Source organism: Halictus rubicundus, chromosome 12, assembly GCF_050948215.1.
Source record: "Halictus rubicundus isolate RS-2024b chromosome 12, iyHalRubi1_principal, whole genome shotgun sequence".
NCBI classification, from domain to species: Eukaryota; Metazoa; Arthropoda; class Insecta; order Hymenoptera; family Halictidae; genus Halictus; species Halictus rubicundus.
Window position 1 is genome coordinate 427,696 of NC_135160.1, and position 26,059 is coordinate 453,754.

At 45.4% G+C, this 26,059-nt stretch overlaps 1 protein-coding gene across 3 annotated transcripts in view; it reads right to left on the reverse strand.

Annotated features, from left to right (window-relative positions):
- N (neurogenic locus Notch protein) overlaps positions 1–26,059 on the reverse strand; it is a 326,309-nt gene that overhangs the window by 163,925 nt on the left and 136,325 nt on the right. For 2 of the 3 annotated variants that reach the window (XM_076798609.1, XM_076798608.1), the window contains exon 5: positions 6,140–6,273. In XM_076798609.1, coding sequence (XP_076654724.1) covers positions 6,140–6,273 — 134 coding nt within the window. Of the gene's footprint in view, positions 1–6,139; positions 6,274–7,618; positions 8,301–8,878; positions 9,727–26,059 lie in introns of those variants that run through there. The other variant, XM_076798610.1, reaches the window with a different exon arrangement.

Consider the following 26,059-nt stretch of genomic DNA (forward strand, 5'->3'; position numbering starts at 1 on the left):
CGAGCCTGGCAAAGTGTCGGGAATGGAGTGACGACGTGCGCCGGGATAGAGTTAGACGAGCCTTGACAATGCGCGAGAATAGAGGCACGCCGCGAGGACACTTGTTAGACGTCGTCGTGAGCGCTTCCTTTGTGTCCAGATGTTCCCGGCTATTAATTATTCGTCGCGGCGGCAACCGGACGCGCGCGGCGAGATGACTCGGGAGATTTCGAGCGAGCGAAAGAAGCGCAAATTTTAATTAACCGTTCGCTCGTCCGTCCGTGGACCGCGAGAGAGCGGGAACAATGTAACGCGGAGGTGTCGATAAATAATCGCCGGGATGTCGCTTCGATTGGTCTCGCAACGAGGAACACGCGAATTATCGACGCGTGGGCAGACGCGTCGAGCGAGCCAGGACCCACGGATCGCCGATAAAATTCGAGTACCGTTGCGGAAATGGCGATAGATTATTTTCTATTGGCGACAACGGTGTTCAGCCAGCCACGGGCGCAGATTTCTCCGTTAATCACGGCTGTGTTTCGACTCCGTGCCCCGGCGCTCATTAGGCATCTACGATTCCCACGGAATCATGTAAATTATACGAGTCCCAGATAATCATAGATGTAGAAAACCGGTCAATGGACTGACGAGGTTTGTGCCGAGTAGTATCAATGACCGAAGTCACTGTCCTGACACAAAAATGAATATATTTTTCATGATATGCAAAATAAGCAAAGTTACCGATTTAAGGATACGATCCATGGCTAAAGACTTTCCGGTAGATCCTTCAACAGCAACGGCAATTTCAAACTGATAAATCAGTTTGATATTACTATGTAAAAGAAGACGTTGAAACCTCTTTTCGGTGCAGCACAATTATTGACCATCCTATTAATAAACTTCCGGTGGACACGAATACGCAAGCTACTCAACGAGAGAATCGGTTAACGCGTCTGGTCATGACCTACCGGTTCTATTTCCTGCAAATACGAGAACACGCGAACTCAACCGATGTCCAACTCGTTTTTCCCGAGAACGAGGCGTCAAACAAAAAATATTATTCCTCGTTTCCTGTAAGCGAAACGCCCTGTAAGCGACAATTTTGCAATTTTTGCGAAAGTGTCACCGAACGCGCGAAGATAGCCTCGTGATCCACATCGTCGGCAACCCTCGTGCAAAAGCAGTTTGCGTAATAGTCGAAGCGGGGAACGAGGGGTCGGCCGGAATTGCGAAACGAGCGTATGTCCCCAGCCCGGGTGTCTCTGTCCGGCTGTTTCTCCGGCACCGTGCTTCTCCCAGCCATACTACAACACTTTATATCCGCGCGTTGACATAAATCAGCCGGATCGCGTATAACCGTCCGGTGCCTCTTCCTCGACGTGTTTCGCCGGTGGGAGAGGACGGCGAGCAGAAACGCGTTAGCGAGAGACCGCTGTAAGCGATCTCCACGACGAGAGTAAGCGCGCGTGCGCATGTCCATGTCCGCGATCGCAATAAAATCGATCCTGGCCGATCGGCTACCAACGGAATCGTAACCCGTTTTAATTGAACCGAAGACTGGTCTACGAACGGAAAAGAGGCGGGAACGGCCGCGAGAAATTGGACTCGAGATGCACGAGGCTCGATGACTCGAACGGATCCCCGGTACAACTCCATAAAACCGTGGAATTCGTGCTCGGTGCTGTACGGAAAGAGAGAGAGAGAGAGAGAGAGAGAGAGAGAGAGAGAGAAAAAGAACGATTTAATCGTTGAAGCGCGCGGTATCAAGATCGGACAAGCGTCGTGTTTCCCCTCTCCCTCGGCTCCCCCTTCCCCCCTCCCATTGGTATTCAATTTAGAGGGTAATACGAGAAATAGAATCAGGATGCGCCTAGAGAACGAGAAGCGGAGAAGAACGAAGTACAACGCTTATACTCCGGTCGCGCTTCGTCCCCGTTTAATCTGCTATCTCCCTCGCGCGACCGATTAATCTATGGGCGTGCGGTTAATCGTTTAACCGGCGCTCGATAGAGCAGTTTCTAATTAGCGGAATGGAATGGAGGAGGCGTGATCGGATCGTCGACCAGGGAAATCTGTAGCCGGGCCGAGGTCGTCCTCGGCGAAGGGACGACGATCGGCGCGTCGTGTGTTGCACAAGCCGAGGAAACGTAGCCTACCAAAGGGGTAAGGAACAAGAGATAGAGTAAGAGAGAGAGAGAGGGGGGGGGTCAGGTGGATAGGTGGCTCGTGCTCAGCGCGAAAGAGAGGAAAGAAACACGCCTCGAACGGAGGAGCCGAGAAACCGGGATGCTGCAAATTGAACCATTACGACTAGGCGGTAGTGGGTATGCGACCAAATCGACGAGAGAGGCTAGTCTCGAGGAGTCCCGCGGCTCACCAGGGGGATAGTTACAACCTCGACCTAACAGCTGAAAGGGGTCTTCTTCCTCTTCGGAAAATAATCGTTCGGCAAAAAACGCCTCTCTCGAACGGGGCCTCCGCTCCCTCCACCCTCCTCCTCTCTCTTTCCCTCTTTCCAGCCACTGTCAGGAAGGAAAGTCGACGGCGAAAAAAAAATAACCGGCAGAGAAACGAGAGAAGACACGGGGGTAAGAGCGTGGTAGAAGCGAGCTAGTGTTGCAAATTGAACCATTATAACTAACTACACGAGCAAATCATTTCGAGAGCGCGGAACTGCTCGTAGGAAATAGTTACGAGCTTGTTGTAAATACCTCCGCGGCTCGAGAGTTCCCTATTCCTCTTCCCCGGGGGGAAAAAGGAGGATCGAAAATATTCGACGAGATTACGGCCGGGCAGACGAATAAATTTCGAAGGCTCCGGTAATAACTAGCCGAGCGTCCGTCCGTGGCGAGTATTTATACGAAGGGACACTGGACACGCATCATCGGTGAAAGAAGAAAAAAAAGGGCACGGTACAGCAATAACGTCAAACAATCGACGGATAAACTCGTCGAGATGAGTCTCGACGATTCCACGTAACGCTCGGACTCCGGAATAGTTATGGCCTCGTCCCTCGTCCGGCCTCTGTATAAGGAACAACCAGAACGAGCGTTCCTCGAGCACAGATGGCCATTAGGAGCACGTGATCGAGATACGCCTTTTATACGTTTTGATTTTCACTGGTTGTTGCTACGAACGCGTCGTAGAACCACGCGGGAAGAACGCGCGGCGATCCGTTGCAACGCCGTGCCACGAAGAAAGCGTCGCCCCGAGCAGAAACGAGGTAATTGCAGACAATTCGACGGCGGCCTCGTTAAACGAAAACCGCCCGGGGGAAGATCGGAATGAAACGCGCGACGCATTGGGCCCCGGCTCGTTTCGATCCTCGACCGCTGCGCGCGACCAGCCTCCACAGTTTTAAACAGACGCCTCGCCTAACGCGACCGCGACATAACGTGGTTATTTGTACCAATGGCCGGCTCGTAAAATTCATGAGCACTCACCGGCTCTAGGTGCGCCGGCATAAAGGGACAAGGTGGCTTCCTTTCGTTTCGTCTCGGCTACCCATTAATCGCCGAAATTAGGGGAACTCACTGCAATGAGAGCACGCCGCGCCGGTGCTAGAGTGATAGCAACCTGCCGCCGTAATTCGGCGGTGCGTCGACGGCCTGAATTATTCAGACCTCTCCCTGCGACCCCGCGTCGTTAGGCGTGCAACATACCGAGTGCGAAAACAGACGCATCTCTGGAACTCGATGCGCGAATGTAAATTTTGAAAACGGACGGAATATGCAACGCAATCGTTCATATTTCTTTTAACACGTTGACTGCCATATCATCCATATGTGGGTGACAGAATTATTTGTCCAGGTTTTGAAATGAATCTTTACGTTAATATATTCATTGCACCAAATTTGATTAGGATCTGTAAAATTCAAGAAAATTGAAGGACTACTTAATATCACACATTTAATTTCTTTAAATTTTTATTTCATTAAAAAACTTACGTTGATTTTATGAAATTTTTGAGGTTTCTAGTTTGGCGGTCAAAGTGTTAACCCTTAGCACTCGAATGGCGACTGTAAGGCGCCATTAAAAATTCCTGTATCATTATTTTTACATTATTGAATTTGTTTGTATTTAATAAATTACTAAACATTTCAGTACTGTACGAGTAAATTGCACCACTTTCGTATAGCATGAAAAAATAGAAGGGAAATATTCTAGGTCGGAAGAAATGTTTCGTTTTGGAGTTAAAATGGCTTCGAGCGCAAAGGGTTAAAACGGGTTTAGTTTGAAACTCGTACTGATAAGGGCAAGTGTTGAGAGAGTCGACGGGCCAGCCGATAGATTCACTGTATAGAGTTTCGACAAGAAAAATGTTTAAAATCGACCTGCGTATGCTACAGGGTACCAGTATTACGAGGCAGGAAGAATGCCCAGCTCATCAAAACGCTTATTAGTGGATAACTCGGTTTCGCAACTTTTACAAATTTTAATAAGGTCCCGGGGAAACATAGTTCCAGGGGTCGAAGCTGTGAGAAACCGCAGGGGTAAAAAAGGGAACCGCTTCTCGTGAATACGATACACCGCATTACCCCCTGAACCGAACAAGCCTACATATTCAGGCTTCGGGTGAAGCGCTGATAGTGTGAACCGTGTCAGAGCCACGGACGGATACTCATCGACGGAGCAAGACAGCGGAAAAGTCGGAGGGGGCTTCTTTAACGGGAAAAGGCGCGCGACCGAAGGCAGAGCGGCGTGAAAGACGGAAGGTCGGCCTGTGGAAGAAGCGAAAGAAGGTGGGGTCGCCATGGTTGTGGTCCGCCTGGGAACGACAGGACCACGCATTGTGATCCGAGCACCGAGGAGGCCACGCTAGGCTGACCCTAGGCTTTACATTAACCATCCACCGTGCACACACGCACGTAAATGGCCATCACCCCTGGCTTAAGTTGTACCTGTTGCGCCGACTAATCATTGCCCCCGCGAACGTTCTTTTGTCTACCCCCGGTCCCCCTTCTACGTTCTCTTCTCCACGAGGACCCTCTTTCTCTCTCGTCCATCGCCGGGGACAAGGTTGCGCAACGGGCAACGGGCAACGCGCAAACTTTCTTCCCGCGGTAAACAGAGTGGAACGTGGAACGCGACTTCTTCGAAAAGATTCCTCCTACGCCGAAATGCCGAGTCGCGCCCGTAACCGGCCAACCCCTTTGTTCTCGGACGCATTCCAAGCGGTTTTCGCGACGAACCAGTCCAGAGCGGAGGCCCTGTCGATCTTTTCAATTCGTGAGAAAGACAAGTTTTCGGGAACGATCGTGATTGCAGGCCGAGGTTCATGAAATTGTGAACCTTGTCGCCGATCGCTCCTGTGGGAAGCGCTCGTTCCGAGTCGCACCGACTTTTCGCGGTCTTTGTCGAGCGTATTGATTGTGATTTTAATTGACGGATTGGGCGGGTCAATCCTTTCGGTGCAACGATCGTTAAACATGGCTTAATGAATTGCTCCGGGGCAATAATCGATTTTTTATGGATCCGCTGGGGTCTTGCAGATGGACTGTCGCGGTTGCTCAATCCCGTAGGGACGATTTGCGGGAATCACTACTAAATAACACAGTCACTACTTTGATAACCATAATTAGACACCGGATCCTCATAAATTATTTCAGAAAAAGAAACAGACAGACTCTAGAATGAAACAAGCATAAAACACACAAATAGTATATGATGGAATTCTAAAAACTTTTGACATCGAAGGTTCGGATAATCGAGGTCCTACTGTGACATCATTTATGATTGTCAACATAAACGTGATCGTACATTGTACTTTGCAAATGTTACTAATACATGAAGATCCACAGTCTAGTTATAATTGAATACTACTGGAAACATGCATACTTTGCACATGATGTTCCAAAACTGAATATCCAAAGGATTTTATAAAAGATGGTTGGATTAACGAAGTACCAACATTTCTCCATACGCCTTGTATGGGACATAAATTGATAGGAAAGACTTGCTTCGCAAACTGAAAGCATCATAAACAACATGCATTACCCGTACCAGTTTATGGTGTCTCGAGGAACAGTTTTGAAACATCGTGAACCCGTGAATTTCTCAATCTTGCGACTCTCGAACCGCATGAAACGATTAGGTATAATCGAGAGAAGTATGCACGGGCGAAATGTCGTTTATAAGTTAAAAGGAATTCAGGACTTACCTTCAGGGCATTTGCACTCGTAGTCCAAACCATTAATGTCGTGACACGTGGCCCCATTTTTACATGGCGACGGGTTGCAGGGAATATACTCGTTCTCGCAGTTCTGGCCGGTGTATCCGCTCGAGCACATGCATCTGCAATCGTAACGACCCCAGTTAAAATCACCAGCTTCGAAAGTACGTATAGGATCGATTAAACGGGCTTGATGAAATCGCGATCGACGCAGGCGATAAACAAATAGTTAAACGTTCGCGTTTACTGCGTGAACCAGTCACCGGGCGTTAATTGCAGGCTGTGTACTGGATAATTTCGATGTTCGGTAACCATCCTTTTTGGTTGTTCACAAGTCGTATACTCTGATCGCTTTACGATCTGAAATTTTTACTTTGGAATCTTGACAGCGGCCTTGCGATTAGACTTTTTGGCGACTGGCACGCCCACGGCAATTGCTCACTGTATAATTTATGACAATAAATTCTTAGCTAGTCGCGATCAAAATTGATTACAGGTAGGTTTACTCAAAAACGAATATTATTCCAAAAATCTGAAAACTCTAATTGTCCAGATCATAATTGTAATATTTAACACTTTGACTGCCAAACTAGAAACCCCAAAAATTCCATAAAATCAACGTAAGTTATTTAATGAAATTAAGCAGTCCTCCGACTTTCGTGCATTTTACAAATCCTAATCAAACTTGGTACAATAAATATATTAACGTCAAAATTTCTTTTAAAACCTAGACAAATAATTCCGTCACCCACATATGGGTGACATGGCAGCCAACGTGTTAATCGTTAGAACTAAATACTATTGACTTCTTTTTTTTAATTATTAACATAAACGATCGAATAAAATGAAACAAATTATTTTGGAAAAAATCGAAGACATATATCCAAAATTTCCGAAAATCGAAATTCGCATTATCACTCCTTAATAGAATATATTTTTAACGTTTACTTCGATTCTACAATTTCCATTTTGGACTAAGATCTTCTATTAATGCGAATCAGTTATCGTACTGTATAACGATTAGGCTGTAAAGACAATTAATAAATGAAACGATTAGCAGTATCTTGTTATAAAGCGATCCGATGTGACATTTAAATTTGCAAGAAAACGTGACATTTCAATGAATTTCAATGAATTTTTCACAGCTCTACCGTTCATTGACTGTCATTAAGGCAACGCGGGACCAATGAACCACGCGATATCCATTGAAAACCATCAATATTTATAGTACCGGTTTCTTATAGTATGCTGCAGTGTTTTTACGCTTGGCGCGGCATTTTTTGCACGCATGCTTATGCGCGTCAATTAAATCAGAAAAAAGGGAAAACTGAATAACATTCTAGGCGATTACGTGTAATTCTAATCAGGATGTAATTAAACTGTACGGTACAAGTGATTGTACGTAACACCTATTTCGCATTGCAAAAGAAAAAGAAAATGGCGGGAGAAATTTAAAACGCAACGCACCTCGAGCTGACAGCCAGTAGGAGTACCAAGAACACACGCGTGAGATACATTTTCGCTCGAAATCAATTCCCTCGGCTCGCAGAAAGGCGCTCTCCTCATATTTCGACGGGAACACGCAGTGTATTTACTCCATTTCCGAGAATCACCATCATCAACAACTCTCGAACGACTCTATTATACTTTCTCTCTTTCTCTTTCTCTCTCTTTCTCTCAAGATTCTCTCCGTTAACGATCACGAGAAAAATAAACACATCCACGGTACACCTCACACTGATGCTCACAAGGTAATCCTAAAGTAATGCACAAATTGTTCACACGTTAATAATTGCACACTAGTTTTGTATCACCAGAAACAAAAACATAACCCCCGGAAAAGCAGTCGTTGAACCAATGAGTATCCGACCGTCGATAACGCGGCACAGTTCCACGGGAAGAAAAACGTCAAGAAATGGCGGTTTCGACGGTCTTTTCCGGCCGGTGTCGAAATTTGTCACCGGTCCAATTCCGACACGAGCGTATGTCGTTTTACTGCCTGAGAACCATAAACTGTCTTCGAAACCTCCATCTTCAAACTTGCCCCTTCTTCTAGATCACGTGCGACATTTCGTCAAGAATGTTCGGTCAAATAAATTAAAGTCCAAGTCCGATGAAAACTGGACCGAAGGTCGATGTATGCGAGGAACTGGTAACAAAATTAAACCATTGGTCCACACGAATGGAGGGGCGGGAGGAGTTGGAAAATGTACACAGAGCGCGAGGAAATTTGTCAGAACCACCGTGATTCGTCCCGATTTCAAGAATTCTAAATTGTTACGATTTCCTGCTATTCGATTAACAATTTAGCAATCAAGATCAGGTCTAGGTCAGACGATAATTCGCCAATAAATGCTGGTGTTCATTGGTCCACAATGTGTGGACTCGGACGTCACTGTGTCAACTCTTGATCGCTAAATTGTCGATCCTCGTATTCTTGAGATAAAGAAATATAAAGACGCCCTAAAAATAATGAAAGAAAATTTCTTACTGTATACTAGTCTAAATCGATTTAAAAACAGTTAAAAATTTGACTTCGACAAAATTGATCCTCGCGATGAGTATTACAAGAATAATTGTAAGGAACTTTATTCTCATAGCAGTGTTGAGTTTAAGAATTGTTCGAAATCTGATATAATTTTTTGAGGAAATGGTTCAGCTCCTTTGACAAAATTGGTCCTCGTGATGCGTACGACACGCGGCAAAAGATCTGACTTTCGAACCTACATTTGAAGGTCAAGGGCAATTTCGCGAGATCTCCGTAGGGAATGACGCTACTACGGTGGTCGTGACATATAATTTCCTGGCACCCTGTGCACAGGACACGCAGAGGCACGAGTGGAACGTACAGCGAGCGTACTATCTCAGCCGTCCCTCGGCGTGGAGAGAAACGTAGCCGGTCTTTTTCTCACGGTCGCTCGCGTCACTTTTCGTCGCGCGACCGAGTGTGTTTTCACTTCGACGCCAGGACCGTCTGGCCTGGAATCTGTGCACACAGGCTTGTTCCAGCGTCGATCCGATCCGATCCGTTCCGTTCCGTTCCGCGTGACAATGCGCCGAGCGTGCTTTAAACTCTCTTAAACTCGCTCAAATTGCCTCTATCCTGTATTACGTCGGCCCACAGGCGAGCTACCCATGACGGTCGACCGGAGGGACAGCAGGCGTTGCCAAACCTCGAGACAACCTCAGCATGGGATTCTTACGAGGACACGAATTTCCCGATACATTTCCCCGATGGAAACGCTTCCTTGGAAAGTTACAATCCTTCCCACGATCGTTTCTAACAGCACTGGTTGACCGAAGAAAATATCCAAACTCGTCGAAGGATATCGAAACACGCTGCGGCGCTTGCCGGTCTTTTCGAAGCACAGCACGCCACTGAAAATCTCACCGCGACAGGCAATCGAGGATATTGTTATAGGGTGTTCACTGCGGTTCCGATACACTGTATGTACACTGTGCAATGTCACTTCGCGTTGCCACCTGTTTTCGCGCGTATTTTCCACAGTCGTCGGTTGGACTGCGAGGGTGAAATCGGCAGAGACGCGAACAGAACGTGTATCGTCCTCGGACGGCTGGCGACTGACTAACCTTACCTTCTGGCTTGGGCCGCTAGGGGGGCGCCACCGTCATCGGTGACCCTCTCTACTGGCGTCACACTCGGTTCCCCCCCATTGGGCTGTCGTGACTCCGTTTTCCATCCCTTTCCGCGACGGCCTGTAATTTCGTCGATCTCTTTCTCGCCCGCACTCGTTAACCAAAGTCCCCTCGGCTCGTTCCGTCACCCTTCGTTGGTCTTCGACCACGTCTCGCGTTATCCTACTTTCACACAACCGAACGCCCATAACCGCGTCTCTCTTTTCGGCTACCACCTAGGTTAGGTCCTAGGTCGTAGAAACGATGCGGAATCATTGCGTGCATCTCAGGTCCCTGCCCCTGTACCCTCCGCTCCTTCTACGCCGATTCTATATATGTAAGAATCTCGCTAATTCGATAGTCACACGATATTTCTCACGTGTTCAACAACCGGACCAATCTCGGCCCGAATTTCCTGCGTGTTCGACGCGTTCTGCTCGCGATACGCTCGATCCGCGGATCGAATAGAACTGTTCGCGCATTGAACTTTTACCTTTCGAAACCATTCTTCAAACCGTCGGCTTCGTTTATTGAACTTTTACCTTTCAAACCGTGCTTTCGAGTCAGCTTTGCACATTGACACTTTAACTCTGTTGCGGGAGCTCGGATTTGACCAATTGCGCTACAGCTTATGTTACAGTTAGTCCGATAGACTGCGAATCTTTATGCAAAATAAAAATTAGATCCTACTCTTGGATCCTTTTACTTTTCCGACTGTTTCAAATTAAAATCTGACTCGAGGGTATAGCGTAAGGGCTAACTGGTTATGTTATATTAATACGAGTTCTGCGGGATGAAATATTTAAGAGTAAATACGAAAACATTAGGGGTCCAGACATTTGTTTAGAAAATAACCATTTTGCGTGGACATCCGTAGGTTTCGACCCTCTTCTAAGATAACAGGACCGCAGTCTCGACACCCGGACAAACGAAAAAATTCCGCGAAACAGATTACATCTTCTCGGAAACCGTATTCCATTTAATCAGCGGGCGACGATTATCATGGGAGCCGTTCGAGGTAGTGTAAATTTGCACGACACCCGAAAAATCTCGCTAATCCCTTCATATGAATATTTATGCGCCGGTCGGAGCAAACAGGTCGGGGGCAAAAGCGTGCCGGAGGTACGAGGATTCCGATTAAACGGTGTTGACCGGTCCGCTTAGGCGGTTCGAACAACCGGGCTGTAGGTGGGCAATTTTCAAATTTAATTTTCACTTGTTTACTCGCATTGTGCGAACGGTACGGCCTGCGGGCATCCTCCAGACCCGTCGATGGGGTTTCCGACTAGGATTCCGACTAGGGGATGATCCGGATTTCCCCTTCCACGAGAAGCGAGAATAACACCGAGCAGACGAGCCATCGACCCTCGAGTTTCCTGAACCGACCCACGTTACAAATCTAGCCCCCCCGGTCTAATCCATTATTCCGCATCGGCGACTACCAGTGATCTTCGATACATTCGATTTTCGAGAGAGTCTCCGATCGCACGTAGAATATACCGGCAATCCTCGAGAGGAGAAGGAGAACGATGATGAGGAGGGAGGGGGAGGGGCGCGAATGGCTGAATGGTCCAGCGAGAACATGAAATTCGCTCCACTTACTTTATGGAAAACAGCGCCGCTAGGCCGAACAATGCCGGAATAAATTGTGACCCGTTCGAGAGCTACAGCTTGCTTACTTCCTCGGAATATTTAAATTGAAAGCCAGCTTATGAAACCCGGTTTCGCAAGCCGGTCATAAAGCTGGATCGCTCCGGGCCGAGGCGAGAGCGGTATTCTCTCGCAGCGTGGCGCGCGGCGCGGCACGGCGCGATCGGCTAAACGGAAAACGACTTTAATATCTGGCGGGTGGGTGTTGTCCCGTTACGAATACGAGCATTGTCTTTCGCGATTGTCCAGGCGACTCTCCGAATATCGAGAGGACAGGCCGCGCCGTGTATAAATCATCCGGCCTCGGAGAGCCATTTGATTCCCGTCCAGTCGAGCACGGCGAAGGGGTTAGGCACGTTGATGTTTATGTGTCTCCGTTATATGATTCATATTGGATGCCACGGCGGCGAGCCGTGACAGGAGGAAGTTTCAGCTCGCCTCTCAGCAGTCAAACGAACAAAATATGTCAGAAGTGATCCAGGAACCAGTCGGGAACCCGACGTTCGAACGGCCGACACGCAGCGCTTTCAGCATCGAACACGCGCTTCCCCGTGGCTCGGCCTGGAGAGAGAGAGAGAGAGAGAGAGAGAGAGAGAGAGAGAGAGAGAGAGAAAGAGCGGAGAAAGAAACGAGTCGGGATTTGCCCCGTTCGACGGGCGTTCTCTCTATTTGTTCCACTCGTTTTTCGACAAATTCGGGAATTTACTGGCAAACATAACCGCAGCAAACACGATCGTATATTTCCCCGGGCTCGATTTTATCGAGGCTCCGTGGCGCGTCGGGTTCGCGGAAACGTACGCGTAAAAATTTGATCGGCATGGGTGTGCACGGGGAACCGGAATCGAAATTTAGTCACCTCTGTTCGACTCGTGGCTCTCGTCCCGCGGGGCTACATTCTTTTTGGAATGTTGCGCTGTTACGGTGTTGCCGATCGACGACGAAAAGATCGGTGTCGGTATCATAGATCAGATCGCGGTTGTTGTTCCTTTAGGGCGATCGCTTTTCGGCCGGCTAATTAATTAGGCACGCGATAGGCATTAAAATTCACCTGGGCAATTAAGACCTCAGTGTTCGAGGGACTCGTCCAACACCGAACGTGTTTCAGCGAGCGGAATTATTGCGACGCGATACTGCTCACGAACACACGGAGCAAGAAGCATTCTCAGAAACAATTCTCCTCTCCATAATTCATTGAGCAATGAATATTTTTTAAATCAGAACAGCTTCGTTTATTTTTATTGGATTCGCGAACAGCTCGAAGCGATTAGCAATTAATTCGAGCATCCTCGAGGTCACCGACGTACCGGGCAGAAAAGTTCTTTCGTTTTTTCGAGCTTCCGCCAGCTCGCAATGAGATTCAATTTTCGTTCTTTTATCGGACCGATCCTCCCGAGAGCAACAACATTGCAAAATGAAGTCATTTCGGTAGGGCGCGCAAGCATGCTCGCAAAACAGCGAGTAAGAAGGGAGCCGGGAGTCGTGCGCGCGCGCGACAAATGCAAAAAGGCGCGCCCAGTTCGAAACTAATGGGACAAGATCCGAGCGGGCGAATCGATCGCAGTTTGTCACGATCGTCGATCGGTCCACGGCTAGTTATCATTCGCTCGATACGGCCCCGTTTCCCCCTTGCCCCTTGTATTTGTGCCCGGACCGAAAGGTTCGGTTGGCAAACCGATCGCCACGCGATCCCCACCGCGACCGATCTAGTCCGAAACGGTTTTTACGCCGCGCCGCGGGAAGAACCGGGCGTACGATCCTCCGCGGCATAATTCCGCCATTCGTTTCGACGTCCAGTTATTTCGTGCAGTTCGAAGGACGAACGAAATAAAAGCTACCGTGGAAGAACGACCGCCTTCCACGAAGAGGAAGAGGAAGACGGGGGAGATCAGCGGGACGAGGACGATCAGAAGAACAATGTACATTTTTCATGGGTTCCTGCGAAACCCGCAGAAATGGACGTACGCCTGGTGTTCGCCGTTTCCGATTCTAATGCGACTCGAACTTCTATCCTGACGTGATCATCGATTTTTTACAATTCCATTTTGTACAGTAGTGCCTCGATACACTTTCGTTTTTATTTATCATTTAATATTTCTTAAATTTTCCTGATTAAAACGAGACCAAGCACGATGCAATTTGCATAACACATACCTGTTAAATTGACGATTTAGTGAAACCTCGATTATCCGAACTGATGTCTAATTTTTCCGACGTGCTTCACATGTAAATTCACACAGTTCGAAGATTTGGAATGAATAGACAGAAATTGGATAGATAAATAATTCCTTCAGGTAATGAAATTAATTGTAAAAAAACGTCAATTACTTCGATTTACCTCAGTTTTAACACATTACGACGACACTTTCAATGAATCGTAGTGAATTAACGGTTGTAATCAGCTCCAAAAAGGAGTATCACTTATCCGTCAAATGAGCCTAACGAAAGATAATTTTAATTGGCAATAATTAAATAGCTTCGCGAGCTCGGGAAGGAAAGTAGGTGGTGAACTAATTGAACGGACGGTCCGCGAAGATCGAACGGCTCTGTCGTTTGACTGGGCCCGTTTTGTCGTTAGCGGTTGCCAGAAATTGATAGAAGCCATTATGAGGTACCAGGTCCGGAGGATTTAATTGGCGCCAAATTGGAACGCCCGGCGAAGATCGAAATCGGCGAAGATCGAGCTGATTGACGGAGAAGGGGACAGAGGCTCGGGACGCCTGTTTCTGATCAACTTTACGAGGCTATCAACCGACGCGATGAAAACATTCTCTCGCAGAATATTAAGAACACTTAATGACAATCCTCCTTCTTCAGCTATTGATACGCGCTTCGCGATTACAGCTTCGCAACTCGTACGCGCCGGTACAATTACAGAGGAATTTTACATTAGAGAGGAGAGGGCCGTTGATGAAACAAGTGTTCCCGCTGTACCAATCATCCGATCAATTACACGTCTGCACGTAAAATCGAGCACGTTTGCTCTCTCCCTTCCTTTCTCTCTCTCTCTTTCGCAGATTCTTTCCGCGAATGCAATGATTACCGGCTCTGTGTCAACACATTATGTGCTCGACATACACAAGGCGGAGCAATAACTTTCTTCGCCTTAAATATTGTCGTTATCTGTGCTAATCTGAAATATATTCAAAAAAGTTACAACTGCATCCGAGCTCGAATGAGTTGTAATGATAGCTTGTTGGATTGGCCTTAACATCAACTGTTGCGCAATGATAAAAAGTTCTTGAAAGTTGCCTGTTAAAATGGCAGGTTGTAAAGTTTCGGATTTGCGATTATTGAGATTTTAAGGTGCATTTATGGGGAATTATTCAATAAATTTATTTCTTATATTATGATAAAAATCACTAAAAGCCTGAATAAATCTTTATTACTGAACTTCGGATTTCCTGCATTTACGATAAGAACGAATAGGTGGAAAATAAAATGATGAAGATATTCATAAGAATTTAAGGATATTATTACGTTATTATCAACTTGTTAAAATTATCAAAAAATAGGATGCAGTTTAATTTAACTTGTCGATGGGATCGCTGGTATGGAGGAAAGCAGTGATCGAAATCGAACGAAACCGTCGGGGAAGACTGATCCACGCGTCGCGATAAACATGGCGGATTTCGCAAGTGGATTCCGGTTCCCGCGCATTTTCATTCTCCTTTCGCACGGGGCTGCTACACAACATTGTTCCGAATCCAGATCTAGATCATCTCATTGATTATACATCGGAGACTCCGTTACGCGATTACGTTTCACGAGACGGAAACGAGACTACCCTACGGGACTTTGATTCCAGACCCTGGACTTGCAAAAGATGGTTCGTGGAGCGCGTTGATTATGTGGGATGTTTCTATGCCAGTCTAAACAATGCCAGACCTCGATTTATAAAAATCAGTATGTTACAAATATAATTTAGTTTGATTTCCAGTGAAATAAATAAATTAACATTAAACATTTGAATCGTATATTTAATATCGATTTTATTCGAAATATATTATGTAATATATACAATAATATAATATCTCTGTGCAAGACAAATTATAAAAAAAAAGGCTTTTATCCGTATTTAGGAAAGTTAGACTGAAATATTTATTAAACAATTGCTTCAACAGATACTTTATTAATATTAATTTTGTAACTTTCTATTGTATTTACCGGAGATTTATTTGTTCTAGGTTTCTTGAAGCTGCGATTTTGTGCAGAATAAATTCACAAGAGGAAGAGGCTGCAAGGCCTATCAGCAAACGAGATACATCTGCAGAATCCGCTTTTCGGCCACGGTTGAACTCCCAGTTCACCGGATTAATCGTACACTTGGGCAACAATTAATTCCGCGTCGGGTGTTGTGTGTCCGGGGCCATGACGTAAACGGATGCACTGCGCGTAAAGTAAGGAGCATAATGACGGATTAACGCGGCTAATGGAACGCCAGTACAGGACGCTTTCCCACCGTCGTAATTGCCTAAATTGGTTCGACTCGATAATCGTTATGTCAGACGATTCTTGACGATCAACTTCCCCGTTGGACACTCGCGAAATTTCGTTCTCAGGCGAACCGGAAAAAATCATGGTACTTCCAACGGGCATTCTATTTACTCATAATCATATTTTGAAGCTTCACTGACTAGTTTAACACTTTGACTGCCAAACTGGAAACCACAAAAATTCCATAAAATCAAAGTAAGTTATTTAATGAAATAAAAATTTAAAAAAATTAAATGTATGATACTGAGTAGTCGTCCAACTTTCTTGCATTTTACAGTTCCTAATCAAATTTGTGGTACAATGAATATATTAACGTAAAAATTCATTTTAAAACCTGGACAAATAATTCCGTCACCCGCATATGGATGACATGGCAGTCAACGCGTTAATCGCATTTTTAATGAATTTAGTCCAAAGTCGCCGTTTCGAACAGAAATAAAAGTGAATTTTCCGGACACGGTGAAGATTTCAATGTTGAAAAGGAGGATTCACGGTCCCTCCGAGTCGGACTCTTCAGGTATGCAATCGCATGTTGTAGTTTTGCACACGAGCTAGAAGCATCAGCGTGTCAGATTAATCTTCCAGACAGGCGGACGTACCGAGCACTGTCCAATACGAGAATCGCCGCGACATTTAACTGTAACAGCAGCCGTTGGCATCGCGTGCGATAAGATTTCGTCAGGATTAAGATTAAAAACGTTTGTCACGCGACTTAGCTCGCTTAACTGGCCGAAGGTAGCCGTGGCCACGGGGTTCTGACCATCGAGGATGACGTCCGGATGGATTACGCTCGCATACGCAGGACGCGTGTACCGTCAGGACATCTTCCATTTGTAGGATCGAGCCTCTTCCGTTGCGTCGGGGGACGCGCGCGGGCGCACGACCAGCTAAGGGATCTCATAGATCCGGTCGATGACCGGATCGAGATAACGAAACTGCGTAAAGCTGGTGGAATCTGCGACGATCCATCGGAAGAAAGGAGGACCGAATCGTGACAAACTGGATAGTCCGGATGTGAGAATTAATTAGTCGAAGATGTACAGATGTCCCGGGGAATTCTAGATCGTTGCACGGATAACCGAACCACCGAACGCTACTTCTTGCTTCGAGATAGTTATTTATGCAACCAGATTGGTGCAACTTATCCGTCTTCGTTACTTCTGAACAAAGAATCAGCTTAGGACTAGTGTTCCTGATTTCTCAACATTTTTCATTTCTCGAGAAATGAGACTATATTTCTCGATAATTCTCGAGAATTCTCGAGAATTTTTAATAAAATAAAAAAGTATTGGGAAACCTTTCCCAAACTTTTATAAAGTGAAACATTACGCTTTTGTTTTGAAATGACTTCTTAAGAAGCATAATGCGTCTAATGTAGAATCAGACAATCTACGTCTTTTTTTTTGTAACAAAATCTGTAGCCGTAGAAAAATTTCTTTCAGTTTGTGTGGATGTCGGCTTTATCGTATACAGAACATCCAAAAGTTGCTGAAGATTGGATGTCCTTTTTCCAGTGGACTCAAAAATTTGGAATTCCTTTGTTAGAGTCGGGAATTTATTTTCTTCTGCCGCTAAACTCTTGACACTAAATTCTTGAAGACTGTCTGCAATTTCTAATTCTAACTGTTTTTCCAGTGATAGTTCCTCATTCTGAGAATCTAAAAGTTTTTCACTATTTTCATAAGAATCATTGTTATATTTTCCAAAAAGTCTGCTTAGAATTTGTTTTGCCATTTTATACATATCTGCCTTGGATGTTAAATAAAAAAATGGATCTTCTGAATCTTTTTGCAGAGATTCTGGATTATGCAGATATTTTATAAGGAATACAACAATCTTGTCTCTTCTTTTAGATATTTCTTCTGTAATAACAACAAGAAACTGATTACTCGATTCAGTATTCAGTTTTTCTAAAGTTTTAAATAAGAATTTAAGAGAATTTAAGAATTTATATGTTATAAAATAAATGAGATTCAGATTCAGAGATTAAGATGAAATAATCAATTATAAAATTTCTCGAGAAATTCTCGAGAAAGAATTCTCGAGAAGGAACACTACTTAGGACATACATCTATGGGAAGCAGAGTAGTATAATCTTTTCTTTTTTTTTTTTTTTTTGTTTTAATTCTAAGCATTTTGAATCTTAAGTGAGACTCAAAGGAAGGGCTCAAATAGCTTACATCTAAATTATCTCGAGGGACATAGGCTTCGTCATGCGAGGCATAATGCGTTTCCATGTACTTCTTAAATTGCTATATCAGACTCTGATTTCTCAACCACATGCGAAATTACTTATAACGGTAGATTAATTATGATCAATCTCGAAATAACAAGGGGCTGTAGAATTAAATCCTGATTTTTTTATACTGAACACTTGAACTTGTGAAATAAGGTAATATACGTATTTATACATAAAAATACATTGCACAGTCAGTGCACGTACAAATGTATGTGTTGTTGCTAATAATCGTTGAGAATAAACCATCAATGAGTACACGTAAGCGTACACATGGGCGCATTGGTTTCAGCTATTAAGGTTTTATTTTATTAAAAATAACTAAAAGAAGAAGGAAATATTTATCTCGCTCCCGTGTCTTGCAATCAATGCAAATATCTTTTATTTTCCATAAAGATCCGCAATCTCGCAATTAATTCGAACAGAGCGTTGATCTATCTCTTGACGCGCAGCATACAACATATTCAAATATGCAGTTCACGTTCTTTCTTATTACAGTATGCAAAACGCAGATTCGATTTCATAACGATCTGTTCTCCGCGTCGTCGCACCGTGCGACATATTTTCCCGGACGCATTTCGCATAAGTACTATTTACGCAAATCGATGGAGGGAATCGAATGCGCAAAGGGTAGTGATTAATGCCGCAGAACCGCTGATAGAGATCGAGCAGTCAAGGTTACATTCCGTTACACTTCTATGAAGAAACGCCGATGTAAATGAAACGCCCATTCATTGCCTCACATCTCCATGGACAAACTGGAAGCCATTCGCACGAAGTTTCTACCATCCGTGTTAATAATTTGATCAAATTGGATCCGACCTCAATCAACACCTTTCGACACTGTCGCTAGGAGGAATAATTGATAGTCTGCGGCTATCGTTGCCCAACAATCGCTTAATTATCCTTACGCAATGCCCGTCGCGCTTTTACTATTTATAATCCAGTCGAATACAGTGGGCGGCTGAATCGCTCTCAGCGAAGACAAGGTCTAACTACTTTTTCTAATCAACCGTGGATCCGTGATCTATTATGCTTCCCGAGGCTCGCGCGGATCACACGAAGCAACGATGCTCGGAATCTCTGATTTACTATTTAAGGCATGGTTAAAACCGAATTTTGGGGATCGAAATTTTATTTTCAACCATCATATGAGGTTGGTCACAAAGTCGCATTTTTCTTTTCAGTCTATTCGCTGTATTATTTGCAAAAAATATGGTTTCTGAGCCTAAAAGAATATCTAATCGGTGCTGCTTCGAAGCGCCAACGTAGAAGGTAAAAAATTGAAGTTTCAGAAGGGTAGAGGATCTTCCGCTCGTTAAAAATCCGTAGATAGATCGAGGATCATGCGAGAATCGTGACCTGCACCACCAGTTTTCCTGAACGACACCGACTTCACCCCCGACCTCGTATTCAGAACACGTAAAGGGCCTCCATCCTGCGGCGAGCATTCGACGATAATTCAAAGGTTCGAGGTCCCGATGCGTATCGGGATCGGACGCGAGAAGTCGGATACCCTCCGGGGGTTTCTGTATTCGTGGCGCGCAAACGAAGATCCTTAATGGCTGATGGTAGCCTGGCGCGGCTAGACGCGAGCGTTGCCCGACGAAATTCGAAAATCTCGCGGTCGGCATTCACGGCACGTAGTTATCGGTCACTCCGCGCCGTAGAAACGGGTTCTTCGAATTGCTCGAGATCTTTGTTACCCCCTCCCCCTCCCCCATTTGTCCCTCGGCTACGTCTTTTCCTTGGCCCGACGGAAGAAACGGGCACCGCTTCACGGCGACCCGGCTGACCTCGTCTAGGCCTCGCTCGCCGCGTAGAAACGACTTTAAAGTCGAGCGATCTACGATCTAAGGAATCGTTCTGCCGGTCCGCTCCGACGTGACGCATTTCCGAGCACACCTCGTACAAGCATGAATATGATATTGCGTGTGAGAGACTCGCGACATCCAGACGCGGGAGACCGTTCGACGAAGACCGCGGCGAGCCGCAAGGCTGTGAGAACAGCCCGATGCTCTTCGTTAGATTACTTTCTTCTACTTCGACGTCAAGGTTAACCGCGGCTGCGCAACAGATCTTGATAGCATTAACATACATGATCGATCGTGGCCGCCTTGAAATTTTCTGCCACCGTGCCGGGGAAAAACGAGCGCGGGGGCGATCGTGAGGGCGCGCTGCTACCCGCCGTGTAATTTCATTCAGGCTTTCATTCGCCGCCTGCTCGCCGGCTAATTAGTTTAGCCTACTTCCTGAATGATCAAACGCTGCGTTCAAACTCTTACGGCAACACCTTCTGTCGAGGAAGCACCATTACACCATTTCCTAAGACGATTGTGTGCAGCAATTTCTGAAGAGCGTGTAAGCGTCAAACGAATTCGATTATTTGCCAGAAACAAATTTCGCGAGGCCTGCCTCTCGCATAACTGAACAGCTAACAGTCGATTATACATTCTTAAGCGCCGTTCAAGCAAGTTTGACCGGTACGAGCCGCTTAAGAATTTGAGGAGAAGGCGAATTTGACACTGTCAGACAAGTGTGCGAGAAGTCCACAGTTCGCAATAGAAGCCGCATAGGTGTTGAGCGGAAGGCGAAAGAAACAGGTGTGAACGCGGCTTTCGGAAACCTGCGCGATGAATCAGGTGCGAGAGTTCTGCCTAGAAGCCGAGAAGAATTTGACCCTGCGGGGTCAATCACAGCGAGGTCCGAAATTGCTGAGGAGGCCACGGTTTATCAAGATCCGTTGCGAATTCAACGGAGGGGTAAGAAACGCCGCTCTCTTCCTTTTGGCTTGCCTCCGCTCAATTAAATTCGACTTCGGGGAGAGATCATTTTATAAATCACATCCTTGCCCGGACACACGCGCGCCGTGCACGTGCACTTCTCCCTACAATCTCATTTCTTGTTTTTTCCATCTGGTCGCGTCAATTTTTCGGACGCGAAAAATATTTTACTTGACACTAGGAAAACGAACAAAATATCTTTTTGTAGTTGTCCCTCTGCAAAAATCTTTGTCAGAGAATGATAATCAGAGTCGACCTTGACGTTTCCAGATTGAAAGTTCCCGAAGAACGTTTTAATTCGGCTGTCAAAAGTGCTGGCGCATGAACATCAATTTCGCATTCGACACACGTGGTCCCCGTCAATAATTTCGGACGACGTACATAAGTATGCCGAAGCGAGCACGTCGCGTGCATTTACTTAAATGCCTTTTAAAAACGGAGCAGCGAGCAATCAGAAAATTGGTATCCGAAGATTTTATGCCGGACGACCACGACTACCGTTAACTATCGGCCATTATCGATCTCATCGTTGGTACAAAGTATTCGATTATTTGTCCCTCGGTCCGGGGGAGAGATCGATGAAAGATCTCTGTTCCCGCCATGACGGCGTGCCTCGGCCACCGCCTCGGTAACTATTTAATAACATAGTAGCTCGTAGCAGCACCACCTGGCGGTCAGGCATGCCACATCAAAGTCTTTATTAGGTCCAATTGAACGTTATTGCTCCTCGGGCGGCGTAACCGGGATCGGGTAAGAGAAAGGAAGAAGGGAAAGGGCGAGAAGGGTCGACGCGGGACGAAAGGGCGGATGGATGGTCGACTAGCGTCTCGAGAGACGTCGTTACGCCGCCAGGTATCGGGACAGGTGAAGAAAGGCACGCATCTAGGTACGATGTTTAATGGTGGAGAAATGGGATGCGCGTACATCGATGCAAAGATGATGCATACGCGCGTTAACTACGCGGCCGTGGAGAGGTTACAGGGTCCAGAGGCAGAGGCGGATTAACAGCGTTAAAGGGAATTATTGGGTAGCGGCGCGATTAACCCTTCGCCGATATTTATTAGCCGGCTAAAGCTCGATTACTCCTATACGGCCCAGAGTTTGCTTCGTCCACGTCAACCGGATACCGTTCAATTAACGATGCGTGCCGGCTATAAGGACTTCTCGTTTTTCCTTTATCTTATATTACCAAGTAGGTTATAGTACCCGGAAATTCAAAATGTTATTAAACTTCCAGCGTGCAAGTAATCTGTAACGCGATCCTGTTTCTTGATCGAATCGTAGCACGCTTTTAGAGGATGAAACCGTTACTTGAACAGGAAGAACTTTTATTTTGCATAAAGACATCTACTTTTTCGAGTCTCAGGGTCTCGCGTTTAGAGTACACAATACGCTGCGAGCTTAAGAGAATGCGATTGAATTTTCAAGGGGGTTATAGTGACCGATGAAAAAACAATGGGAAGAGTGTCGGGAGACACCGCAGTTCGGGGACTTATCACGAACGGACGGTGGAAAGTAACAGATAGAAAAATGAAGATGTCGAGCAGTCGCTGGGAGGACGATTCCGGACCGACAAAGCTTTCTCGCGGCTCCCGAGCGCAGAAACAAAAAGAATCGACGATCGTGTACGTGAACACTTACACCCACCGACGCCGAACCGATATAATTCAATGTAATATAGGACCCAGCGACATTATCTGCTCTCGTGCAGTCAGCTCGACTCGGGCCCCGATTAATCTCGACTCGATCTCAACAAAGCGCCGATTTATGTTCTCCGCGCCGATCGCCCTTTAGTCCCTCGCTGGAACCAGTTTTTGGCGAGCTCGTTTCCTTTCCGCGGCACCCCTAACCCTCCTCCCGCCACTCGGTTTTCCTTCTACCTTTTCTTTTTTACACAAAGGGATCCCCTCGGGTCTGGTCTTCCTTAAGGACCCTTCCCCTCTGTCCGTTGTACCGCGGAGTGGTGTGGTCCTGCTCCTTTCGCGACATTTGTTGCGATCACCTGATTCTGTGGAGGGGTAATTCCTCGCCTCGGTTTGAAGCGATGATGATTTTTCGATGTTTTGCTTTCGAGTGAACCGTTCGGAACTTTGAATACTCGTTTCACGTACGATGATCACGACAAAAGGCGTTGTGTTATTTTACTCTCGAGTCACCTGCGAGGTGAATTTTTCGAAGGGCGAATTCAATTAGTGAAAAACAAAATCTGTATAGAACACTGCGAGGTTACCACATCGACTGATATTGAAATAAACTATTCGAAAGTAAAGTTCGATATGTAAATAAAAGCTCAAGAAAGGACTTACGAGATTAGGTTTGTACCTTCACATGATACACGATAAATCTGTAAATTATAACAGTTTTTCTTGATTAAAGCACCTGCTAGTGTATGCACTCTGAAATCCGAGACCTAACATACAGGGTGGGTCGCCACATTTTGCCATCTAGATTTACGTCATTATTATTACGCATAGCAAACAATGTTTCAGATGAAGTTGAATGGTTTTGAGAGGGGCACATTCTGATGGTACATTTTTTTTATAGGTGGACGTGTAAAGGACATACGAAGGTCATTAATGTTTTTTTAAATGGAATCATGTATTTTTTATTGCATCAGCTGATGCTTCTTCATATTCTTTACAAAAAAGTATTAATCGATTTGTGTAAAAAAATCATTAGTTTAGGAGATATTTCAATTGTAATGTCTCTTCACAGAAAAGGTTCAATGTGGTGACCATTTGCATCAGAACACTTTCTGAATCGAGAAGTTAATGAGTCACTAACATTGCGTAGTGTATCGGATGTTATTTTGTTACACTCACTGATGATACGATCCCTCATATTGGCCATTGTAGTCGGAGACTCAGCGTAAACTTTATTTTTTAAGTAGCCCTACAAGAAAAAGTCGAGGGGCGTTAGATCTGGTGATCTTGCCGGAAAAATGAATGGGGCCACCTCGATTTGGGAACATTCGATTTAACGTACCCTTGCTATTCTTGAATAATGAGCAGGGTAACCATCCTATTGAATCCACATTATTTGTCGCGTATGCAATGGTAAATCATCTAAAAATGTCCATAGAGCATTTGATAAAAAATATGCATATTTTGGTCCGGTTAGTGATCCATCGATAAAGTATGGACCAATAAGTCTAAATTTCACAATAAGTAGGAGAGCAAGAATTATCGACACAGAAAATGTAAATATTTACATTGATAATTTTTGCTCTCCTACTACATTATCACATTGAATTCATAATATTGACCAGAAAGTCGAGATTTCCTAACAAATTAGAATTAAAATATCTCCTAAACTAATGATTTTTTTACACAAATAGATTAATACTTTTTTGTAAAGAATATGAAGAAGCATCAGCTGATGCAATAAAAAATTTATGATTCCATTTAAGAAAACATTAATGACCTTCACATGTCCTTTACACGTCCACCTACAAAAAAAAAAAAATGTACCATCAGAATGTGCCTCTCTCAAAACCATTCAACTTTATCTGAAACATTGTTTGCTATGCGTAATAATAATGACGTAAATCTAGATGGCAAAATGTGGCGACCCACCCTGTATACGTGACCGTGTACAAGTATAAGAAACCACCCCCACCCCGTGAAGAGCAAATTTTCCCAACTTCAATTTACGAGTTTCGAGACCTTTGTTTCGTGTAACGAACGTCCCGTAACGAACGCGCGATTTCACTTTCTGCGACTGTTGCGAAGGGAAGAGGCTGGCAATAGCAGAGCGTACGAGATCGGTCGAAAAAGGCGCGGCCCTTGCTACAAAAGTGATTTTTGAGGCGTCGGAACGTCGAATTACGAGCAAATCCGTAATGGGCCGTGGGATCGACTCGATGGATCCTCGTTGTTCGGCGTCATTATGCGCTTCACGTTCCAGCGTCCGTGCTCAATCGGTAATTGCGACAAAGACGAACGACACTACCGCGGTTCTCTGCACCCTCATCACCAGGCTCGCTGGGCCGCAACGATATTTCGAGAGGTCGACGCGACGTGCATGACCGTTCCTCCCCTCCCCCACCCCAACCCGTTCTTTTTTCAGTGCGAGACATCGTCATCGAATCTTCTGGCGCGAAATCGAGCGCATCTGCTCTCGCGGGCTCTAACGACGAGCTTGGACGATTAAGCAATTAATGGAACAGTTTACACGCGTTCTTGGAAAATATTCACGGTAATTCTGGTCTTATAGTGCCTTTGATGTAGTTTGATGACCGCTTGAAATCCTCGACTACGAGAAAACCTTAAGTAACTCGAGGAGTAAGGACTGTGTCCAGTTATGCTGCCGCAACATGTCTTTCCAGGCATCTTGTAGTTTAGCAACTTTTCGTAAACACTGAATCATTCAGGATTCTTTCTGGATCATTTATGTTCTACAATGGATGATTTGCATAAACGTTCAATTTTGAAGTGGAACGACAGCTGCACTGAATAATTATTATGCTTTATAATAAGTCTTTTTTTTTTTATTGATTAATGTCTAAATTTTTCTCCGCATTAAAAATTCAAATTGCAGAACGAAAGCAGCCCGAAAAACTTGTGAGAAGCGAATCGAGTTTCGTGCAGGAATCCATCCGCATACCGCTATCGAAATCATACTCTGTCCGTGCATTAAGGCAAGACGACAGTACAAGTAGCCATCGATTTATAATAATTTGGGTACGTCGAAGCCATCGGAAAGCCGTTTGTCTTGCGCCGGGCAACTGAGTTTCACTGTCAGGAATTTAATAACAGAGTGTAAGCCTGTAAAAGTACCGAATACATTACGCTGCACGTTGCGTTACGTGTTTCACAGAAATGTAAGTAAGGCTTCAATCAATTTCCGTCGCCGGTCGGTCGGTACCCTCGCCTCGGTACGCGCCGAATTTCAAAAGCGAAGACACTGACGAGATTAAAATCTGCCCGAGAGACGGTGATCAAAATTTATGTTAAGTACAAAGTAGCCGTGATGCGTGTCTGTTCCGCCGTCAGACGACCGGCGGGGATCAGGACCGTCTTATCCGATCGGTCATGATGTCTGAACGGACAAAAAAATGTTGGGGAGTGCGAAAGAAATTGTGAGACCGCCAACAAAATTGTGAAGCCG